The sequence below is a fragment of the Heptranchias perlo genome, chromosome 1 (assembly GCF_035084215.1).
Source record: "Heptranchias perlo isolate sHepPer1 chromosome 1, sHepPer1.hap1, whole genome shotgun sequence".
NCBI classification, from domain to species: Eukaryota; Metazoa; Chordata; class Chondrichthyes; order Hexanchiformes; family Hexanchidae; genus Heptranchias; species Heptranchias perlo.
The window spans coordinates 83528731-83548284 of record NC_090325.1 but is presented as its reverse complement, the minus strand read 5'-3'; the positions used below and the strand labels follow the sequence as shown (position 1 = coordinate 83548284).

Here is a 19554-nt window from a genome sequence, read left to right as displayed (position 1 = left end):
GGTGGTGGTGTTCCCAAGTGCCTGCTGCTCTTGTCCTTCCAGGTGGTAGAGGTCGTGGGTTTGGGAGGTGCTGTCGAAGAAGCCTTGGCGAGTTGCTGCAGTGCATCCTGTGGATGGCACGCACTGCAGCCACAGTGCGCCGGTGGTGAAGGGAGTGAATGTTTAGGGTGGTGGTTGGGGTGCCAATCAAGCGGGCTGCTTTGTCCTGGAGGCTGTCGAGCTTCTTGAGTGTTGTTGGAGCTGCACTCATCCAGGCAAGTGGAGAGTATTCCATCACACTCCTGACTTGTGCCTTGTAGATGGTGAAAAGGCTTTCGCGAGTCAGGAGGTGAGTCACTCGCCGCAGAATACCCAGCCTCTGACCTGCTCTTGAAGCCACAGTATTTATACGGCTGGTCCAGTTAAGTTTCTGGTCAATGGTGACCCCCAGGATATTGATGGTGGGGCATTCGGCGATGGTAATGCCGTTGAATGTCAAGGGGAGGTGGTTGGACTCTCTCTTGTTGGAGATGGTCATTGCCTGGCACTTGTCTGGCACGAATGTTACTTGCTACTTATCAGCCCAAGCCTGGATGTTGTCCAGGTCTTGCTGCACGCGGGCTCGGACTGCTTCATTATTTGAGGGATTGCGAATGGAACTGAACACTGTGCAATCATCAGTGAACATCCCCATTTCTGACCTTATGATGGAGGGAAGATCATTGATGAAGCAGCTGAAGATAGTTGGGCCTAGGACACTGCCTTGAGGAACTCCTGCAGCAATTTCCTGGGGCTGAGATGATTGGCCTCCAACAACCATTACCATCTTCCTTTGTGCTAGGTACGACTCCAGCCACTGGAGAGTTTTCCCCCTGATTCCCATTGACTTCAATTTTACTAGGGCTCCTTGATGCCACACTCGGTCAAATGCTGCCTTGATGTCAAGGGCAGTCACTCTCACCTCACCTCTGGAATTCAGCTCTTTTGTCCATGTTTGGATCAAGGCTGTAATGAGGTCTGGAGCCGAGTAGTCCTGGCGGAACCCAAACTGAGCATCGGTAAGCAGGTTATTGGTGAGTAAGTGCCGCTTGATAGCACTGTCAACGACACCTTCCATCACTTTGCTGATGATTGAGAGTAGACTGATGGCCCTCACCCTTCGACAACTGCCCGTCTATGGCTGACTATCCCCTATCACCCATCTCACCCTGATGCTCCCTCATCCCAACCACTCTCGCACTGACACCTAATCACCAGTTTCTGGATGACCCACCTCTCTGGCTAATTTTCCCCATCTTCTTTTGTGATTGCTCCCATCCCCATTCCGGAACCAATCTGGCCACTTTTTCATAATTTTTCTATTCCAAACCCATACCCCTCTATTATTCACTAAATCTGAAATTCATCCAATTTTCTTTTGGATACTTGAGCTAACTTATTGCAATAGGTGACCATCTATTGCACAAATTGATGACTTTAATCCTTAAGAAGTAATTGTATAGAATCTTGGTTGGACCACACTTGGAGTACTGTGTACAGTTCTAGTCTCCATATTACAAAATGGATGTACAGGCAATGGAGGTGCAAAAAAGATTTACAAGGATGATATCAGAAATGAGAGGTTATTACTATCAGGAAAGACTGAACAGGTTGGGGCTATTTTCTCTCGAAAAGAGAAGACTGGGGGGGGGGGGTGACCTGATAGAGATCTTTAAAATGATGAATGGGTTTGATAAGGTAGATGTGGAGAAGGTAGACATAGAGAAGATGTTTCCACTTGTGGGGGCAGTCCAAAACTCGGGGCCATAAATATAAGAAAGTCACTAATAAATCCAATAAAGAATTCAGGAGAAACTTCTTACCCAGAGAGTGGTTAGAATGTGAAACTTGCTACAACATGGAGTAGTTGAGGCAAATAGCAAAGATGCCTTTAACGGGAAGCTAGGTAAGCACATGAGGGAGAAAGGAATAGAAGGATATGCAGATAGGATTAGATGAAATATGGTGGAAGGAGTGTCATGTGGAGCATAAACACCGGCACAGACCAGTTGGGCCGAATGGCCTGTTTCTTTGCTGTAAATTCTATGCAATACCTTGCAAGATTCACCTCATCGTTATTTAAAAATTATATTCTCCAATAATTTTTTTTCTCCTATCGGTCTCCCTAGAATTAATTGAACTAAACCTAAAATAATCTGTCACCCTTTTCTGAATCTTTTCTCAAGTGTGGCAGCTTCACAAGTTGCAACAACTTGTGCTCGCAGTGTAATGGAGATTTTCATTCCATTAGTCTGGGCTGGATTTGAATTGGGATTCTGGAAGTGAAACGGACAGTATGCTGCTCCACCACCTATCCCCTGAAAGTTAATAAAGCAAATGATTGCAGATATCAGCTGATACTTTTAATTTGACAAATAAAATATTCCACAAAGTGGGTGAAAGCTGTTTCATATAAAAACGTGATGGTTATCTCCTTCAATGGCTTAGTGGATAAATACATCACCCAGTGTAGTTCTAAGCCATAGGAACCAGGGTGTTCCATGTTGAATTTGTTAATATCTACCAGGGTGGCAATTAGGGAATTAAAGCTGGCCATATCACATCTGTGCCATGGAGAAGTAAAAAGACAATCACTATTCTTGGTCGCTATCCAAAGACCAGTGCTGGATAGTGCAGGTTATGAATGTGCTCCTACTCAGAAGATCATGTTTCTGTCTTTTTTTTAAAGATTGGAATCACTTTTGCAATTTTCCATTGTTTGTTGTGGCAGAGTTAACTTTCAGTCCTACCTTCAGACCTGGGAATGCTGGCACTGGGTGAAACCGTTCCATTGCTTTATGTGCTCGGATGTAGGCAGCCCCTAATGCCCATCTTAGTAGCCATTGTTTGTACACGTGAGTGACTTGCTAGACCATTTCAAGAGCCATTAACAGACATTTGTGTAATGTGGGACTGAAGGCCAGGTAGGGATGGGCAGGTTACCATCCCTGATGGGCATCAGTGAGACAGTTAGGTTTTTAACAACAATTTGGTAGTTTTTATGTTCATTTTTTCTGGCTCATAAGTTGCCAGATTTCAATTCCACAACTTGCGATAGTCGGTTGCCAATCCAATACCATAGCTGCTATACTACCGTACCCCAATGCCTCAGGAAGGAAATCTCTCACCCGGAAGAACAAAAAAATAGCTCAACTCTCATAAAAAAAATTAAAAGATGTTCAGTTCAATTTCGAACTTCCTTCATTTTCACCTTCAGTAGACTACGCAAGTATAATTTTCTTCTTCAATAGTCTTGTTTATCCCACAAAACATGAGTTCATATTCTTTGCCACTCACATAGTATCATAGAATCGTTACAGCACAAGGAGGAGGCCATTCGGCTCTTTCTAAGAGTAATCCAGTTAGTCCCATTACCCCCCTCTTTCCCCATAGCCCTGTAAATTTTTTCTCTCCAAATATTTATCCAGTTCCTTTATGAAAGCCACGATTGAATCTGCCTCCAACACTCTTTCAGGCAGCGTGTTCCAGATCATAACTACTTGCTGCATAAAAAAGTTTTTCCTCACATCGTCTTAGGCAAAAGAACCAATCACCTTAAGTCTGTGTCCTCTGGTTCTCGACCCTTCCGCCAATGGGAACAGTTTTTCTATTTACTTTATCTAAACCCTTCATGATTTTGAACATTTCTATCAAATCTCCTCTCAACCTGCTTGGTTGAAGGAGAATAACCCCAGCTTCTCCAGTCTATCCCTCGTCCCTGGAACCATTCTAGTAAATCTTTTCTGCACCTTCTCCAAGGCCTTCACATCCTTCCTACAGTGCAGTGCCGACAATTGGACACAATACTCTAGTTGTGGCCGAATCAGTGTTTTATAAAGGTTCATCATGACTTCCATGCTTTTGTACTCTATGCCTCTATTTATAAAGCCCAGGATCCCGTGTGCTTTTTTAACCGCTTTCTCAACCTGTCCTGCCACCTTCAAAGGTTTGTGCACATATACTTCCAGGTCTCTCTATTCCTGCATCCCCTTTAGAATTGTACCATTTAGTTTAAGTTGCCTCTCCTCGTTTTTCCTGCCAAATTGTATCACTTCGCACATCTCTGCATTAAATTTCATCTGCCATGTGTCCGCCCATTCCACGAGCCTGTCTATGTCCTCTTGAAATCTATTACCATCCTCCTCACTATATACACTACGTTTTCAAGTTTTGTGTCATCTTCAAATTTTGAAACTGTGCCCTGTACACCCAAGTCCAAGTCATTAATATATATTAAAAAAGCAAAGTTCCTAGTACCAACCCATGGAGAACACCACTGTACACCTTCCTCCAGTCCGACAAACGACCATTCACCACTTCTCTCTGTTTCCTGTCACTTCGCCAATTTTGTATCCATGCTGCCACTGCCCCTTTTATTCCATGGGCTTCAATTTTGCTGACAAGCCTATTATGTGGCACTTTATCAAATGCTTTTTGAAAGACCATATACACATCAACCGCATTGCCCTCATCAAAAAACTTAATCAAGTTAGTTAAGTGATTCATGTCTTACATTTTTTGTCTGTTCTGGGATAGCTTTCGTGCATATTAATCAAAAATAGCTCTGGATATCAGAACTGCTTTTACCACCTGCCCACTCAATTGTGCAACTAATCCTTTACTGCATCTTCTTTTGCCACCGGTCTCCCTAGTATAAAAAGTTAATAGTTTACCTCCAACCAAACTAAACACAGCAAAGCAAAATATTTTCACATGCTTCACATCTGCAGTTCAGAATATTCCAAAAACCTTCAATTATGCTATTCACTCTTTTAATTCACTCGTACACATTTTAGATATTTTGTTACACTACATAAAAATTACGGCAATGTCAGAAGCAATATCGAGGAAATGCCAACTTGAAAACATATTGGCAGTGGTAAGTTATGTACAGTTTTGCTTATGCAAAGAAGCAGTTATCAAATATCACTGCCAACCAGGACATAGTCAAGGTACAACTTTTTGACATTGGCGTAGAGCCATGAAAAATACCTCTTCAGTATGGTAATCCAGCACCTATTTGTTTTAAAAGGCCTTACTTTGGTTGGGATAAGCATCCTGAAGCTATCATATTCTGGGTTTCTTCATTATTTTGGACAGCTGTTAGGTCCACCATATTAACCTTCACATCATTGGTGAGCCCTGGAAACTTGGGCAGCATGCTTAGGATCTTCTCAACTAGACTGTCGCCATGGTGAGCAACAGAACCTGTGGAAGAATAAGATTTTTTAGTTACAAACCTTAAATCTGTTCTTCTTAGGGGAAAAAATCTGTAGGAAAGTATTAGAATTTTTCTTTGCTCTTCCTAATGTGCTCTTTCCCTGTCTAAGATTGCAGAAACCACTCAGAATAAGGGCATTCACAAGACGAGGAGTGGACGAGAATCTCAAAAGTGGATTTGAAAGACTTAATGATGTTCCAAGATCCAGTAAGGAGCTCCAATGCTCCACCAGAATGATTATTACTAGGGAGGGATGCAACACAAAGAATTGATAAACAAACAATTTTGATTTGTTAAACATTGGGTTAGCTGCCTCGATGGTTCAGCAAGTGAGTAGTTGAGCCATTCAGACCAGGAATGTCCTAGATTTGATTCCTGATCTGGGTTGAATTCGCCAATTTCAGCCTGGGCGACCATAGGGTTGCAACAACTGGCTTTAGCAGTTGTGGTTTAAGACAAGGAGAGGCAAACAAAAATTGGAGAGGGTGCATGCTCCCATTATTATCTAACAACACCAGGGGAGGTTATGATCGGGTTTAGCTGCGATAGCACCCCAAAAAGCTGAGAACAATAACAATTAAAAGTGTACACTTACATTTGTAATCAGTAAACTAATTATGAATAACAAAGATCTACGGCTATACAAAATGAGTCAACTAATTGCCATATCAAAGGAACTGGTATTGACATAAATCATTTAATTGAGATGCAATGGACAAGTTTTCAAGAAGATTCCTTAAATCAACACACTGAAATTACTATGATATTAATACTGTGTTTTTAAACAGGTACATAAATTGGAGAAAAATAAAACAGCTTTCATCTAGTGGAAGGTCAGCACATTAAGCAAGAAACTGACCAGGAACTGTCACTTATTTTCAAATGAGCTTACAAATTACTTTTTCTCATGCAAAATTCCCCCTTCTTTACGCATCTAATAAAGCTGTGGGTACCTGCTCTGAGCTGGGTTCAAGATGGGGTCAGAGAACAGCATGGACAATATCAACATTTCTATACATCAATATCCAAAATACATTTCAATAGGAGACTATTTGGAGATGGAAGGAAGAATTACTTAAAGTACTCCCCTCAAACATATTTTTATTTTCCTGAGAGGGATACGGTCAGTGACCAGACAGACAGTCTGCTGGAAACCTGCTCCTTCAGGTGTTTCAGCAATTTATGCAGCAGATCTCAGAAAATAGCTCTCGATGAAGGAACACAGAATGGCATCCATCTCTAGACTGGATACTAAATAGCAAGACTTTAAAAAGTTAATGTGTATTCTCATATAAACTAAAGTTGAAAATGTTTTTAAAAATTATAAAGTGCATAGAATTGCTGTTGTACAGCGATCTGAAGCAGCTTTGCTAAATTGAAGTTTAAGTGTATTTTTATATTATACACCTGCAAATTTTTTTACTGCTAGGATTCCAAACCTCTCCTATTCACTATGCAAATCATGGGTTTTCAAACTGTAGTCTCCAGACCCCAGTGGGTCTGTGAGGTCAACAGATTGCTGAATTTTTCTGTATTCGCAGTGCGGAGTTAGAGTAAATGTTGCTCCCTTTTGCTGTTGGAGGCAATCTCTTTTCCCATGGTGTTGCCGTTAAGCTTCCGAGCATGGTAGTTCTCTTACTGAACATTTCTGTAATGATACCACTGTTGCAACTTGGGTCATGAGAACTGTCTTTCAGCATTATTTAGAGCAGGGGATCCTGAAGAACATGTCAATATTTGCATAGGTCTCAGAATGCAACTATGTGCACAGTGTCTCCCAAACAAAATGATGCAGCACAGAAGGAGGCCATTCGGACCATCATGCTTGTGCTGGCTCTTTGAAAGCGCTATCCGATTAGTCTCATTCCCCTGCCCTTTTCCCATAGCTTCGCAAATTTTTCCCCTTCATATGTTGATCCAATTCCCTTTTGAAAGATATTATTGAATCTGCTTCCACCACCCTTTCAGGCAGTGCATTCCAGATCATACATTATCTACAAGGGTTACAAGTAAGATATTTAATCTCCACAAGTAATGTCCTAAAACAAGCATCTTCAGATAAGAACATAAATGACAAAGTTCAGACATGTAATCCCTCAACCTACATGCTCGTCACCCTAATTGTGAGCATTTTATTTTTGCTGGCTTCAGAATGGTTGCAGTGTTGCTACACTTTTCTTCCTTTTTTCCCCTTCCCAAAAGTCAGCAACAAATATGTCTCGCACAAGGTGGCATGAGGAGCATTGATTCTCATCAAGGATGACAATACATAGAACTATTTGATCATCTGTGTATCTTCAAACAATATTCTTAAGTAGGTGTACAGAAGCAAACAATGCTACAACATGTACCATGACTACGTATGACTTAATAACAAAATAATGGGAGAATTAACTCCCAAAAGCCCGTTGTTAAAAAAAATCATGACAGTAGCCAAGTATATTGGGATATAGTAATAGCAAGTGAGAAATAATTCAGAATGACATAAAAAAAGACAACAAAGAACACCGAATAGCAAGTTATGCACTGCCTCCTAACACACATTGAATTATTTCCGATGTAATCACTACACTTAAGTTGATAATTCTAACTACAGTGTTATGTGGCAAAATAAGATAAGCAATTAAAAAGTTGATGACAACCACTGTAGTAAGCATTAATTCTGGGTTATAAATAATGCAATCCAACACAACCTGAAATGTGACATAAATCAAAAAACGTCCATGTTGTAGATGAACAAATGGATATTGTACCTGTGAGATCAAGTGTTCGATCTATAAAAACGACAGATGCTTTGTGTTGGGCGGTTTTTCTTCTGTGTTTTGTCTGTGGATAATTAGCAAGTTCTCCTGCAATTATTCTGCTGGTAGGCCCAACTGCAAAACATTCCTCTTTGAGCTTCACAAGTTCAAACATAGAGCTCAAGGATGAAACTAGTGACCTGATCTGGATTTGAAGTTCAAAGGGCAAAGACTGGTAATCAACGTCGTTCAGGCTCCCGAACTTCTTCTTGTCGGGTCTGGTGCTGTTGATCCGTTTCAGATCCTGAGGCACAAACGAGAACAGAGATGAATAGGCTGTGGTGACGAAAAAGTGGGGAGCGAGAGGTGCGATCAGTAGGGGCAGGTGCATGACCTCGGCGGTGTAATTCATGTTTCCCATCCACTGGCACAGCAGCTCCCCGAACTGCTCGAAGACCAGATCCTGCTCCAGTTCGGCCATCACATTATTGGCGAACAGGTGGACAGAGTGGCTGACGGCGGTGATCACCACACAATACTGGAAGGAGCTGAGGGTCACGATGTCGCGGATCACGTCGGCTGTGCGTCCCTTCAGCAAAGTGCTCACCACGAATACCGCTTTGGCCTGCTCCGGGGCCCCTGCTTCGAAGCAGCTGAATTCTTTGATGTTGAGAGCCCCGGCCTGGAGCAGCCTGCTCATCCCGCCGACCCAGTGTAAGTTCTCGGCGCACCCCGCGTCCATGAACACCACCGCCCTCTTCACCTTCTCGCACACCTTCTCCCACATGTGGTGGGCCACGCCGACGAGTCCCAAGCCCGTGCCGACTGCATCGTTCATGCTTTCTAACTGAGCCTGAGCTCGAACACGACTCCGACTCCAGGCCGTCTCTATGGACACAACAACAGGCAACTTTCGACACGCAACAGCACGCCCGTCACTTACAGGTGACGTTACAGAAAATCGGACGCAAGCTGATGACGTCGTGGCAAATTTTCAATGCGCCTGCGTGATGTTAGTTACTTGACAACTTGGTGGGGCTGCAGGAATTTAATTATTTATTTATAATCAACATTTCCGGTTCATTAGCTTTCAAACATTAGAACTAGTTATTAATGTTAAAATTCATTAACTGAGCTTTTAAATCTCATTCTTTAAATCTCTGGTGGTGCTCCACACCATCAGTTATTCTACAGTGTTACTATATAATGTTAGGTGATCTCGCATGGTTTGTGTGCAACAAGGTGTGATCTTTAGCTACTAAGATGGAGGTGTTTTTAATCTTAGTTTGTCCCTTTAAGCCCACTGCACATCTTAACGTCAGTGGTAGGAGAGATAATGGAATCTTTACTCAATGATGTAATAGAAAAACATATAGGAAATGTACACATTGTAAAAACTCCATTTCCTTTTCTAAGATAATAAAGAATAGTCAGGATGGATTTCAATTGGGAATGTGAAGCTTTACCAACCTTATTGCATTCTTTGAAGAAGTAACAGAAACAGCAGACAAGGGTAATGAAGTAGATGTAATATACTTGGATTTTCAAAAGGCCTTCAATAAGGTTAACCCATGGTAGACTTATGACTAAGGTCAGAGGCCAGGTAGCAGAATGGAGAGCAAGCTGTCTACAAAACAGAAAACAGTAGGGATTAAAGGTAGCTATTCAGACTGGCAAAAGATGGGAAGTGATGTTCCACTTGGATCGGTGCTGGAACCACTGTTGTTCACTAGCTAATGAACCGGATACTTACATTAACAATTTGGACTTGGCAATCGGAAGTACAAATTCAAAATTTGCAGACAATACCAAATTGGGTGTTTAGTTAATACAAAAGAAGAATGTGACAAAATACAAATCTATGAGATGAGTAAAAAAAACATTGAATAATAATCATGGGAGATTTCAACTACCCCCAAATAAACTGGCAAGAAGAGGTAGGAAAAGTAGAAAAGGAAATGGAGTTTTTACAGTATGTACATGATTCCTTTCTTACCCAGTATGTGAGAAGCCCAACAGCAGAGGAATCACAGCTGGATCTAGTAATGGGAAATGAACCAGAGCAGATAAGAGAAGTAAGCGCAGGGGAACATCTAGGCAATAGCAATCATAACATAATAAGGTTTAAAATAATGATTGAGAAAGACCTAAGTAAGACAAAGAATGAAGTAATAGATTGGAAAAAAGCTAATTTTGTGGGAATGAGAATGGAACTAGGTAAACTGGAGAAACATTTTGACAGACAAAGAAATAGAACAGCAGTGGGTATATATAAAATTATGATCAATAGAGTTCAGGAGAAATATATTCCTCTAAAAAGTAAGAACAACTAGCCAATAATGAAACACCATGGATGAATAAAGAGATAAGGGTAAAATTGAAACTAAAGGAAAATGCATACTCTAAGTACATAGACAATAAAGGAGAGGATGATAAAAGGGAATAGGACGAGGTTAGGAAAGAAGTCAAAAAAATTAGGAAAACAAAGAGGAACTACAAAATTATCAAGGAATATAAAAAGAAATAAAGTATTCTACAGACACATAAATAACAAAAGAAAAATCAGAATAGGGATAGGGCCACTAAGGGGTACATAAGATAAACTCACAGGTAACAACAGCGAAATGACAGAAATATTGAATAGTTACTTTGCCTCCATATTTACGAGGGAGGCTAAGAAGATGGGCAGGACATTAGAAGAAGGGATCGAAAAAGATATTAAAACATTTAAGATAGAAAGGGGGGAAATAATTGATAAACTAATCAAAACTTGGGTGGATAAGACCCCTGGTCCGGATAGATTGCATCCGTGAATATTAAAGGAAGTTAGGGAGGAGATAGCAGAGGTACTATTACATATATATAAAAATTCATTGGTAAAGGGAATACTGCCAGAGGACTGGCGGACAGTTAATGTTATTCCTATATTTAAAATGGGAAAAAGAACAAGTCTAGGGGACTATAGACCAGTTAGCTTAACGTTGGTGATAGGAAAGATAGTGGAATCTTTATTCAAAGATGTAATAGAAAGACATCGAGAGAACAAAAATATAATAAAGAATAGTCAACACGGATTTCAGAAGGGAAAGTAATGCTTGACCAACCTTATTGAATTCTTTGAAGAAGTAACAAAAGAGTTGTCAAGGGTAATGCAGTAGATGTAATATATTTGTATTTTCAAAAGGCCTTCGATAAAGTTCATTGTACACTCACGGCTAAGGTCAGATCATGTGGAGTCAGGTAGCAGAATAGATAGAAAGTTGGCTACAAAACAGAAAACAGAGTGTAGGGGTTAAGGGTAGCCACTCAGACTGGCAAAAGATGGGAAGTGGTGTTCCACAGGGGTCGGTGCTGGGACCACTGTTCACAATTTACATTAGCGTTTTGGATTCAGGAATCAGATGTACAATTTCAAAATTTGCGGACGACACCAAATTGGGGGGTATAGATAATATAAAGGAAGAATATGTCAAAATGCAGGAAGATATTAATAAACTTGCAGAATGGGTGTGTAATTGGCAAATTAATTTCAATTTAAATAAGTGTGAGGTGGTGCATTTTGTTAGGAAGAATAAGGAAGCCATATACTGCTTGGATAATAAGAATGTAAACGGATAAGAGGAGCAAAGGGATCTAGGGGTACAGATACAGAAATCACTAAAAGTAGCATAGCAGGTTAATGAGGCCATAAAAAAAGCAATTCAAGCATTAGGGTTCATTTCTAGAGGAATAGAATTGAAAAACAGAGAAGTTATGTTAAACTTGTATAGAACCTTAGTTAGACCACACTTGGAGTATTGTGCACTGTTCTGATCTCCATATTATAGAAAGGATATAAAGGCATTGGAGAAGGTGCAAAAAAGATTCACAAGGATGATACCAGAACTGAGAGGATATTCGTATCAGGAAAGGCTGAAGAGGCTGGAACTCTTTTCTCTAGAAAAGAGAAGGCTGAGGGGTGAGCTGATAGAGGTCTTTAAGATGATCGGATAGACATAGATAAAATGTTTTCACTTGTGAGGAGTCCAAAACTAGAGGTCATAAATATAAAATAGTCGGTAATAAATCCAATAGGGAATTCAGGAGAAACTTCTTTACCCAAAGAGTGGTAAGAATGTGGAATGCGCTACCACAAGGAGTAGTTGAGGCAAATAGCATAGATGCATTTAAGGCTATGCTAGATAAGCACACAAGGGAGAAAGGAATAGAAGGGTATCCGAATAGGGTTAGATAAAGTAGGGAGGGAGGAGGTTCGTGTGGAGCATAAACACCAGCATCAACCAGTTGGGCCGAATGGCCTGTTTCTGTGCTGTAGTTTCGATGTAACTCAATATAACATTAGTAAACTTGCAGAATGGGTGTGTAATTGGCAAATGAATCTCAATATAGGTGAGTGTGAGGTGGTGCATTTTGGTAGGAAGAATAACGAGGCCACATACTGCTTGGATAATAAGAGTCTAAATGGGATAGAGGAGCAAAGTGATCTAGGGGTACAGATACACAAATCACTAAAAGTAGCGACGCAGGTTAATAAATCCATAAAAAGTCAAACCAAGCACTAGGGTTCATTTCCAGAGGGGTAGCATTGAAAAGCAGAAAAGTTGTGTTAAAATTGCATAAAACCTTGGTTAGACCACACTTGGAGTACTGTGAACAGTTCTGGTCTCCATATTATAAAAAGGATACAGAGGCATTGGAGAAGGTGCAAAAAGATGCACAAGGATGATACCAGAACTGAGAGGATATTCTTATCAGGAAAGGCTGAAGAGCTGGGGCTCTTTTCTCTAGAAAATAGAATGCTGAGGTGTGACTTGATAGAGGTCTTCAAGATAATGAAAGGATTTGATAGGATTGTCGTAGAGAAAATGTTTCTATTTGTGGGGGAGTCCAAAACTAGAGGTCATAAATATAAGATAGTCTCTAATAAATCCAATCGCAAATTCAGGCAAAACTTCTTTACCCAGGGAGTGGTTAGAATATGGAATGTGTTACCACATGAAATGGCTGAGGCGAATAGCATAGATGCATTTAAGGGGAAGCTCGATAAGCACACAAGGAAGAAAGGAATAGAAAGGTATGCTGAAAGGGTTAGATGAAGATGGGTGAGAGGAGGCTAGTGTGGAGCATAAAATACAGCCAGTTGGGTCTTATGGCCTGTTTCTGTGCTGTTAACTCGATGTAACACATGTACTCCTTGTAAAGAAGTGGTCCACATAGGTTCATCCAGAGGTAAATTAGAAAGAAAGACTTGCATTTATATAGTGCCTTTCATGACCTCAGGATGTCTCAAAGTCCTTTACAGCCAATGAAGTACTTTTTTTGAAGTGAAGTCACTGTTGTAATGCAGGAAACATGACAGCCAAATTGAGCACAGCAAGGTCCCTCAAACATCTATGTGACAATAATCTGTATTAGTGATGTTGGTTGAGGGATAAATATTGGCCAGGACACCAGGAAAAACTCTGTTGCTCTTCTTCGAAATAGTGGCACGAGATCTCTTACATCCACCTGAGGGGGCAGACGGGGCTAATAGGACGGGTATGGTTTAACGTCTTATCCGAAAGACGGCATTTCCCACAGTGCAGCACTTTCTCAGTACTGCACTTAGAGTGTCAGCCTGGATTTTGTGCTCAAGTCTCTGGATTGGGACTTGAACCCACATCCTTCTGACTCAGAGGCAAGAGTGCTACCCACTGAGTCACGGTTGACACCTTAGAGGCTAATTAATAGCAGAAGCTTCTGTAAATTGGTAGCTACTTGTAACTCTCAGGCACTCATCTTTGAGGAGAAGCTGGTTATCAAGATCAGAAAGAAAAATAACAAGAGGTGACTGGATTTCTTTTCCTTTTTATATTTCTTTTCATCCCCATGACATTGTTCACAGTGAGTTGCAGGATATGCTATTTTATAATAACGGGAGCATTATTCCAATGAACAGGCAATGTACAGTACTTCAGTTAATCTCCCATTGTATTGGTCTTTCTGTAACTATTTCTTTAGTTCTTTCCCACATTCTAAATTCTTTTTATGATACTCTCTTTCCTTGTCATTCACTTTTTCTCTCAGACAGAGAGATACAGCCACCATAGTGAAAATTGAGTAACAACCAGATATGATGAGAGAGAAAAAGTGAAAGACAAAGAAAGAGAGTAACACACAAAGAATTTAGAGATTTTCATTGTTTCTGTCTCACGCTTTCTGTAACAACAACTTGCATTTATATAATCCCTTTAACGTACTAAAACATCCCAAGGCACTTCATAGGTGTGTAATCAAACAAAATTTGACACCGAGCCACATGAGGTGAGAGTGACTGCCCTTGACATCAAGGCAGCATTTGACCAAGTGTGGCACCAAGGAGCCCTAGTAAAATTGAAGTCAATGGGAATCAGGGGGAAAACTCGCCAGTGGCTGGAGTCATACCTAGCACAAAGGAAGATGGTAGTGGTTGTTGGTGGCCAATCATCTCAGCCCCAGGACATTGCTGCAGGAGTTCCTCATGGCACTGTCCTAGGCCCAACCATCTTCTGCTGCTTCATCAATGACCTTCCCTCCATCATAAGGACAGAAGTGGGGATGTTCGCTGATGATTGCACAGTGTTCAGTTCCATTCGCAACCCCTCAGATAATGAAGCAGTCCATGCCCGCATGCAGCAAGACCTGGACAACATCAAGGCTTGGGCTGATAAGTGGCAAGTAACATTCGCGCCACACAAGTGCCAGGCAATGACCATCTCCAACAAGAGGGAGTCTAACCACCTCCCCTTGACATTCAATGGCATTACCATCGCCGAATCCCCCACCATCAACATCATGGGGGTCACCATTGACCAGAAACTTAACTGGACCAGCCACATAAATACTGTGGCTACAACAGCAGGTCAGAGGCTGGGTATTCTGCAGCGAGTGACTCACATCCTAACTCCCCAAACCCTTTCCACCATCTACAAGGCACAAATCAGGAGTGTGATGGAATACTCTCCACTTGCCTGGATGAGTGCAGCTCCAACAACACTCAAGAAACTCAACACCATCCAGGACAAAGCAGCTCACTTGATTGGTACCCCATCCACCACCCTAAACACTCACTCCCTTCACCAGCGGCGCACCGTGGCTGCAGTGTGTACAATCTATATGATGCACTGCAGCAACTCGCCAAGGCTTCTTCGACAGTACCTCTCAAACCCGCGACGTCTACCACAAAGAAGGACAAGGGCAGCAGGCATATGGGAACAGCACCACATGCACGTTCCCCTCCAAGTCACACACCATCCCGACTTGGAAATATATCACTGTTCCTTCGTCGCTGGGTCAAAATCCTGGAACTCCCATCCAAACAGCACTATGGGAGAACCTTTACCACACGGACTGCAGCGATTCAAGAAGGCGGCTCATCACCACCTTCTCAAGGGCAATTAGGGGTGGGCAATAAATGCTAGCCTTGCCCCTGACGCCCACATCCCATGAACGAATAAAGAGATATTAGCACAGGTGAACAAAAGCTTCGTCAAAAAGGTACATTTTAGGGAGCGTCTTAAAGGTGGCAGAGAGGCTCAGGAAGGGAACTCCAGAGCCCAGGGCCTAGGCAGCTGAAGGCACGGCCGCCAACGGTGGAGCGATTAAAATCGAGGATGTGTAAGAAGCAAGGATTGCAGGAGCGCAGAGATCTCGGAGGGTTGTAGGGCTGGAGGAGGTGACAGAGATAGGAGGGGCGAGGCCACGGAGTGATTTGAAAACAAGGATGAGAATTTTAAAATTGAGGCGTTGCCGGACTGGAAGCCAATGTAGGTCAGTGAGCACAGGGGTGATGGGTGAACGGGACTTGGTGCAAGTTAGGATACGAGCAGCAGAACTTTGGATGAGCTCAAGTTTATGGAGGGTGGAAGATGGGAGGCCGGCCAAGAGAGCATTGGCATAGTCAAGTCTGGAGGTAATAAAGATAGTAATGAGGGTTTCAGCAGCAGATGAGCTGAGGCAGGGTCGGAGATGGGCGATGTTACGGAGGTGGAAGTTGGCAGTCTTGGTGATGGAGCGGAAATGTGGTCGGAAGCTCATCTCGGTCAAATAGGACGTCAAGGTTGCGAATGGTCTGATTGGCTATTAAACATGCTCCTTTACTAATCTACTCAATATCTATCTAGCTCATCCTTGCATAGATACCTATGATCCCTCATAACAACATCTAAATGCTTTTTGAACAACTTGAGATTTTTCCTCCCACTACCCTATCTGAAAGTTAATTTCAGGTATTGATCATTTTTTGCATGAAGTAGTTCATGACGTAAGAACTGAATATGCTTTCAACAGTTTGGACCTATGTTTTTCTTTTTGGTCTAGCCAGAAGTATTGTTAAATATTTTTTCTATTCCATTTAAAATCTTATACACCTTAATAACATCCAATTCATTCTCCCATCATGGATGAAGAGTTCAAGTTTTTCTAACCTGTTCTCATAACTTAGACCTTTGACATTAGGGATAGGCCATGTAGCCCTTGGATGAATGAACAGAGAGTTGTATATACAAGTTTGCAGAAAGCACTGAAGTTAGGCTTAGTAAGTTATGTTGCTGAAAGCAGGATGTTACGAAGACACATAGACAGACTAAGAGCGTGAGCAAAACTATGGCAGGTTTTATTCAATATGGGAAGTGTGAGGACATCCACATTGGATCTGAGAATGACAAATTGGAATATTTTCTTAATGATGAGAGACTAGGAGCTGTGGAAGAGCAAAGGAATTTAGGTGTCCATGTACACAAATCACTAAATGCTAGTGCACAGGTACAGAAAGTAATCAGAAAGGCTAATGGAACGTGGTTTAAAGTAATTGGTAGAAAGAATAGAGGGGAGTTGAGGAGAAAAATTTTTCACCCAGAGGGTGGTGGGGGTCTGGAACTCACTGCCTGAAAGGGTGGTAGAGGCAGAAACCCTCAGTAACCTCATCGTGTTTAAAAAGTACTTGGATATGCACTAGAAGTGCCATAACCCACCAGGCTATGGACCAAGAGCTGGAAAGTGAGATTAGGCTGGATAGCTCTTTTTCAGCTAACACAAACATGATGGGCTGAATGGCCTCCTTCTGTGCTATAAATTTCTATCATTCTTTGATTCAAGTGGGTTGGAATTTAAAATTGAGGAAGTGATGCTTCAGTTGTACAGAGCCTTGGTCAGACGCCATCTGAAGTACTGCATTCAGTTCTGGGAATCGAACCTCAGGAAAGATATATTGACCTTGGAAGGGGAACAGCGCAGATTCACCAGAATGATATCTGGCCTTAAAGGGTCAAATTATGAGGACAGGTTGCATAAACCTGGTTTGTATTCCCTTGAGTTTGGAAGGTTGAGGAGTGATCTAATCAAGGTGTTTAAAATGATAAAGGGATTGGATCAAGAAACTATTTCCTCTGGTGGGGGAATCCAGAACAAGAGGGCATAATCTTAAAATTAGAACTTGATGATTTAGGAGTGAAATTAGGAAGCATTTTTTCTTGCAAAGGATAGTGGAAATCTGGAAAACTCTCCCCAAAAAGGCTGTGGAAGCTGAGTCAATTGAAATTTTCAAGACTGAGAGCGATAGCCTTTTGTTGCATAAGGGTATCAAGGGATATGGAACAAAGGCAGGTAAATGTAGTTGAGGTACAGATCAGCCATAATCTAACTTGATGGTGGAACAGGCTTGAGGGGCTGAATGGCCTACACCTGTTCCTATGTTCCCAGTTTTGGGATGTTTCCCTTCTGCCTTGTTGACCAAAACTGAATGTAGTATCAAAGGTGCAATCGGACCAGAGCACTATCTAGTTTCAACATGAAGACCTCAGACTTATAGTGTACTGATTGGGCAATATTGTGTTCAACATTCTGTTTGCTATGTTCTGTAATGACTGGACATGCTCAGTGTTGAGTCTACTATGAGACCAGATGTCTTTCAGCCTCTCCCCTAGATAGTTTGACTCCCGTTTGTTTCTTCAAATAAGTAAAACCTTGCACTTCTTTCGGATGAGACGTTCAACCGCAGCCCAGTCTGACCTCTCGGGTGGATGTAAATGATCCCATGGCACGAAAAGAAGAGCAAGATAGTTCTCCCAATATCCTAGTGTCCTAATAGAGGTCTTTAAAATTATGCAGGGGTTCGATAGTGTAGATGTAGAGAAGATGTTTCCACTTGTGGGGGAGTTCAAAACTAGAGGCCATAAATATAAGATAGTCACTATCAAATCCCATAAAGAATTCAAGAGAAATTTCTTTACTCAGAGTGGTCGAACTCACTACCACGTGGAGTAGTTGAGGCGAATAGCATAGATGCCTTTAAAGAGAAGCCAGATAAGTACATGAGAGTGAAAGGAATAGAATGATATGCAGATAGGGTTAGATGAAGTCGGGTTGGAAGTGGCTCGTGTGGAGCATAAACACCAGCATAGACCAGTTGGGCCAAATGGCCTGTTTCTGTGCTGTAAATTCTATGTAGTAATTTTGAATTTTCTCTTCCATACTCCTATCCAATTACAAACATTGTTTAGATTCTTCTGTATTTCTTTGGTTCTTCATAAAACTTTACTGCCCCCCCCCCCCCCTTGTTTGGTAACAATTGTGAATTTCAGCAGCCTACATTGCTTACTGAGTCCAGGTCATTTATGTAGCTCGAAAATTAGGAGCACCAGGACTGATCCTTGGGCACTTCACTCAGTTCTAGATCTCAACTCCACTTGCCCCGAATCATTTCTTCCCAAGTGCTTCCCCAAAACAATTTGCATTTATATACTCCCTTTGACATTGTAAAACATCCCAAGGTGCTTCATAGAGGCAACAAAATGGATGCCAACCAGTAGCAAGAGAAGAGTGATCGAAGGGCAAGTTATGAGGAGGTTTTTGAAGGAGGACAGGGAGATAGCAAGGTGCAGGGGTTTAGGCAGAGAGTTTGGAGCCAAGGTAGCTGAAGGGTCTGCTGATAAAGAAGGGCCAGGGAGTTGGAAAAGAGGGCACATGCTTCCATGTGGAGCTAGAAAAGATTTCAGAAGCAGAGAGAGACAAAGGTATTGAGGGATTTTTAGATGTGGATGAAAATTTTTAATTTGGTGCGATGGGGTTGAGGATTGCCAATGAAGGTTAACAAGGACCAAGGTAATGGGGGTGCAGGACTTAGTGTGGGACAGTTTGTAGAGATGGCATTTTGGATAATTTTGAGTTTATGAAGGTGGTGCTTGGGAGGTCAATGAGGACAGAGTTGGAGAAGTCAAGTCTAGTCTATAAATGACAAAGTAATGGATGAGAAATTTAAGCAATAGTATGAATAGATAGGGATGGATGCGGGTGGTGTTACAGAGGAAGACTAGGTGATTGGTATCATATGGGATTGGAAATTCAGCTAGGGTAAAACAGGACACTATGGTTGTACACTGATTCATCCTGAGTTGGCAGTCAGGGAGGCAAATGGAATCGGGTGCTTAATTTTTGGCAGAAACCAAATAGATTGGCTTCAGTATTGCCATGAAGTTGGAGAAAGGTCTGGCTGATCCACAACTTTATGTCAGACAAGATGTTAGACCACACAGCAATTACTGAGGAGTTGAAGGTGGT

The 19554-nt window shown here is 41.7% G+C and overlaps 1 protein-coding gene across 3 annotated transcripts in view; it reads right to left on the bottom strand.

Moving 5' to 3' along the window:
• Nucleotides 1-8926, bottom strand: part of scfd2 (sec1 family domain containing 2) — a 364834-nt gene extending 355908 nt beyond the window's left edge. For 2 of the 3 annotated variants that reach the window (XM_067987552.1, XM_067987562.1), the window contains exons 1-2: nt 7993-8926; nt 5058-5226 (exon numbers count right to left, since the gene is read on the bottom strand). In XM_067987552.1, coding sequence (XP_067843653.1) covers nt 5058-5226; nt 7993-8818 — 995 coding nt within the window. In that variant the 5' untranslated portion in view covers nt 8819-8926. The remainder of the gene's footprint in view (nt 1-5057; nt 5227-7992) is intronic. The other variant, XM_067987541.1, reaches the window with a different exon arrangement.
• Nucleotides 8927-19554: the final 10628 nt, after the last annotated feature.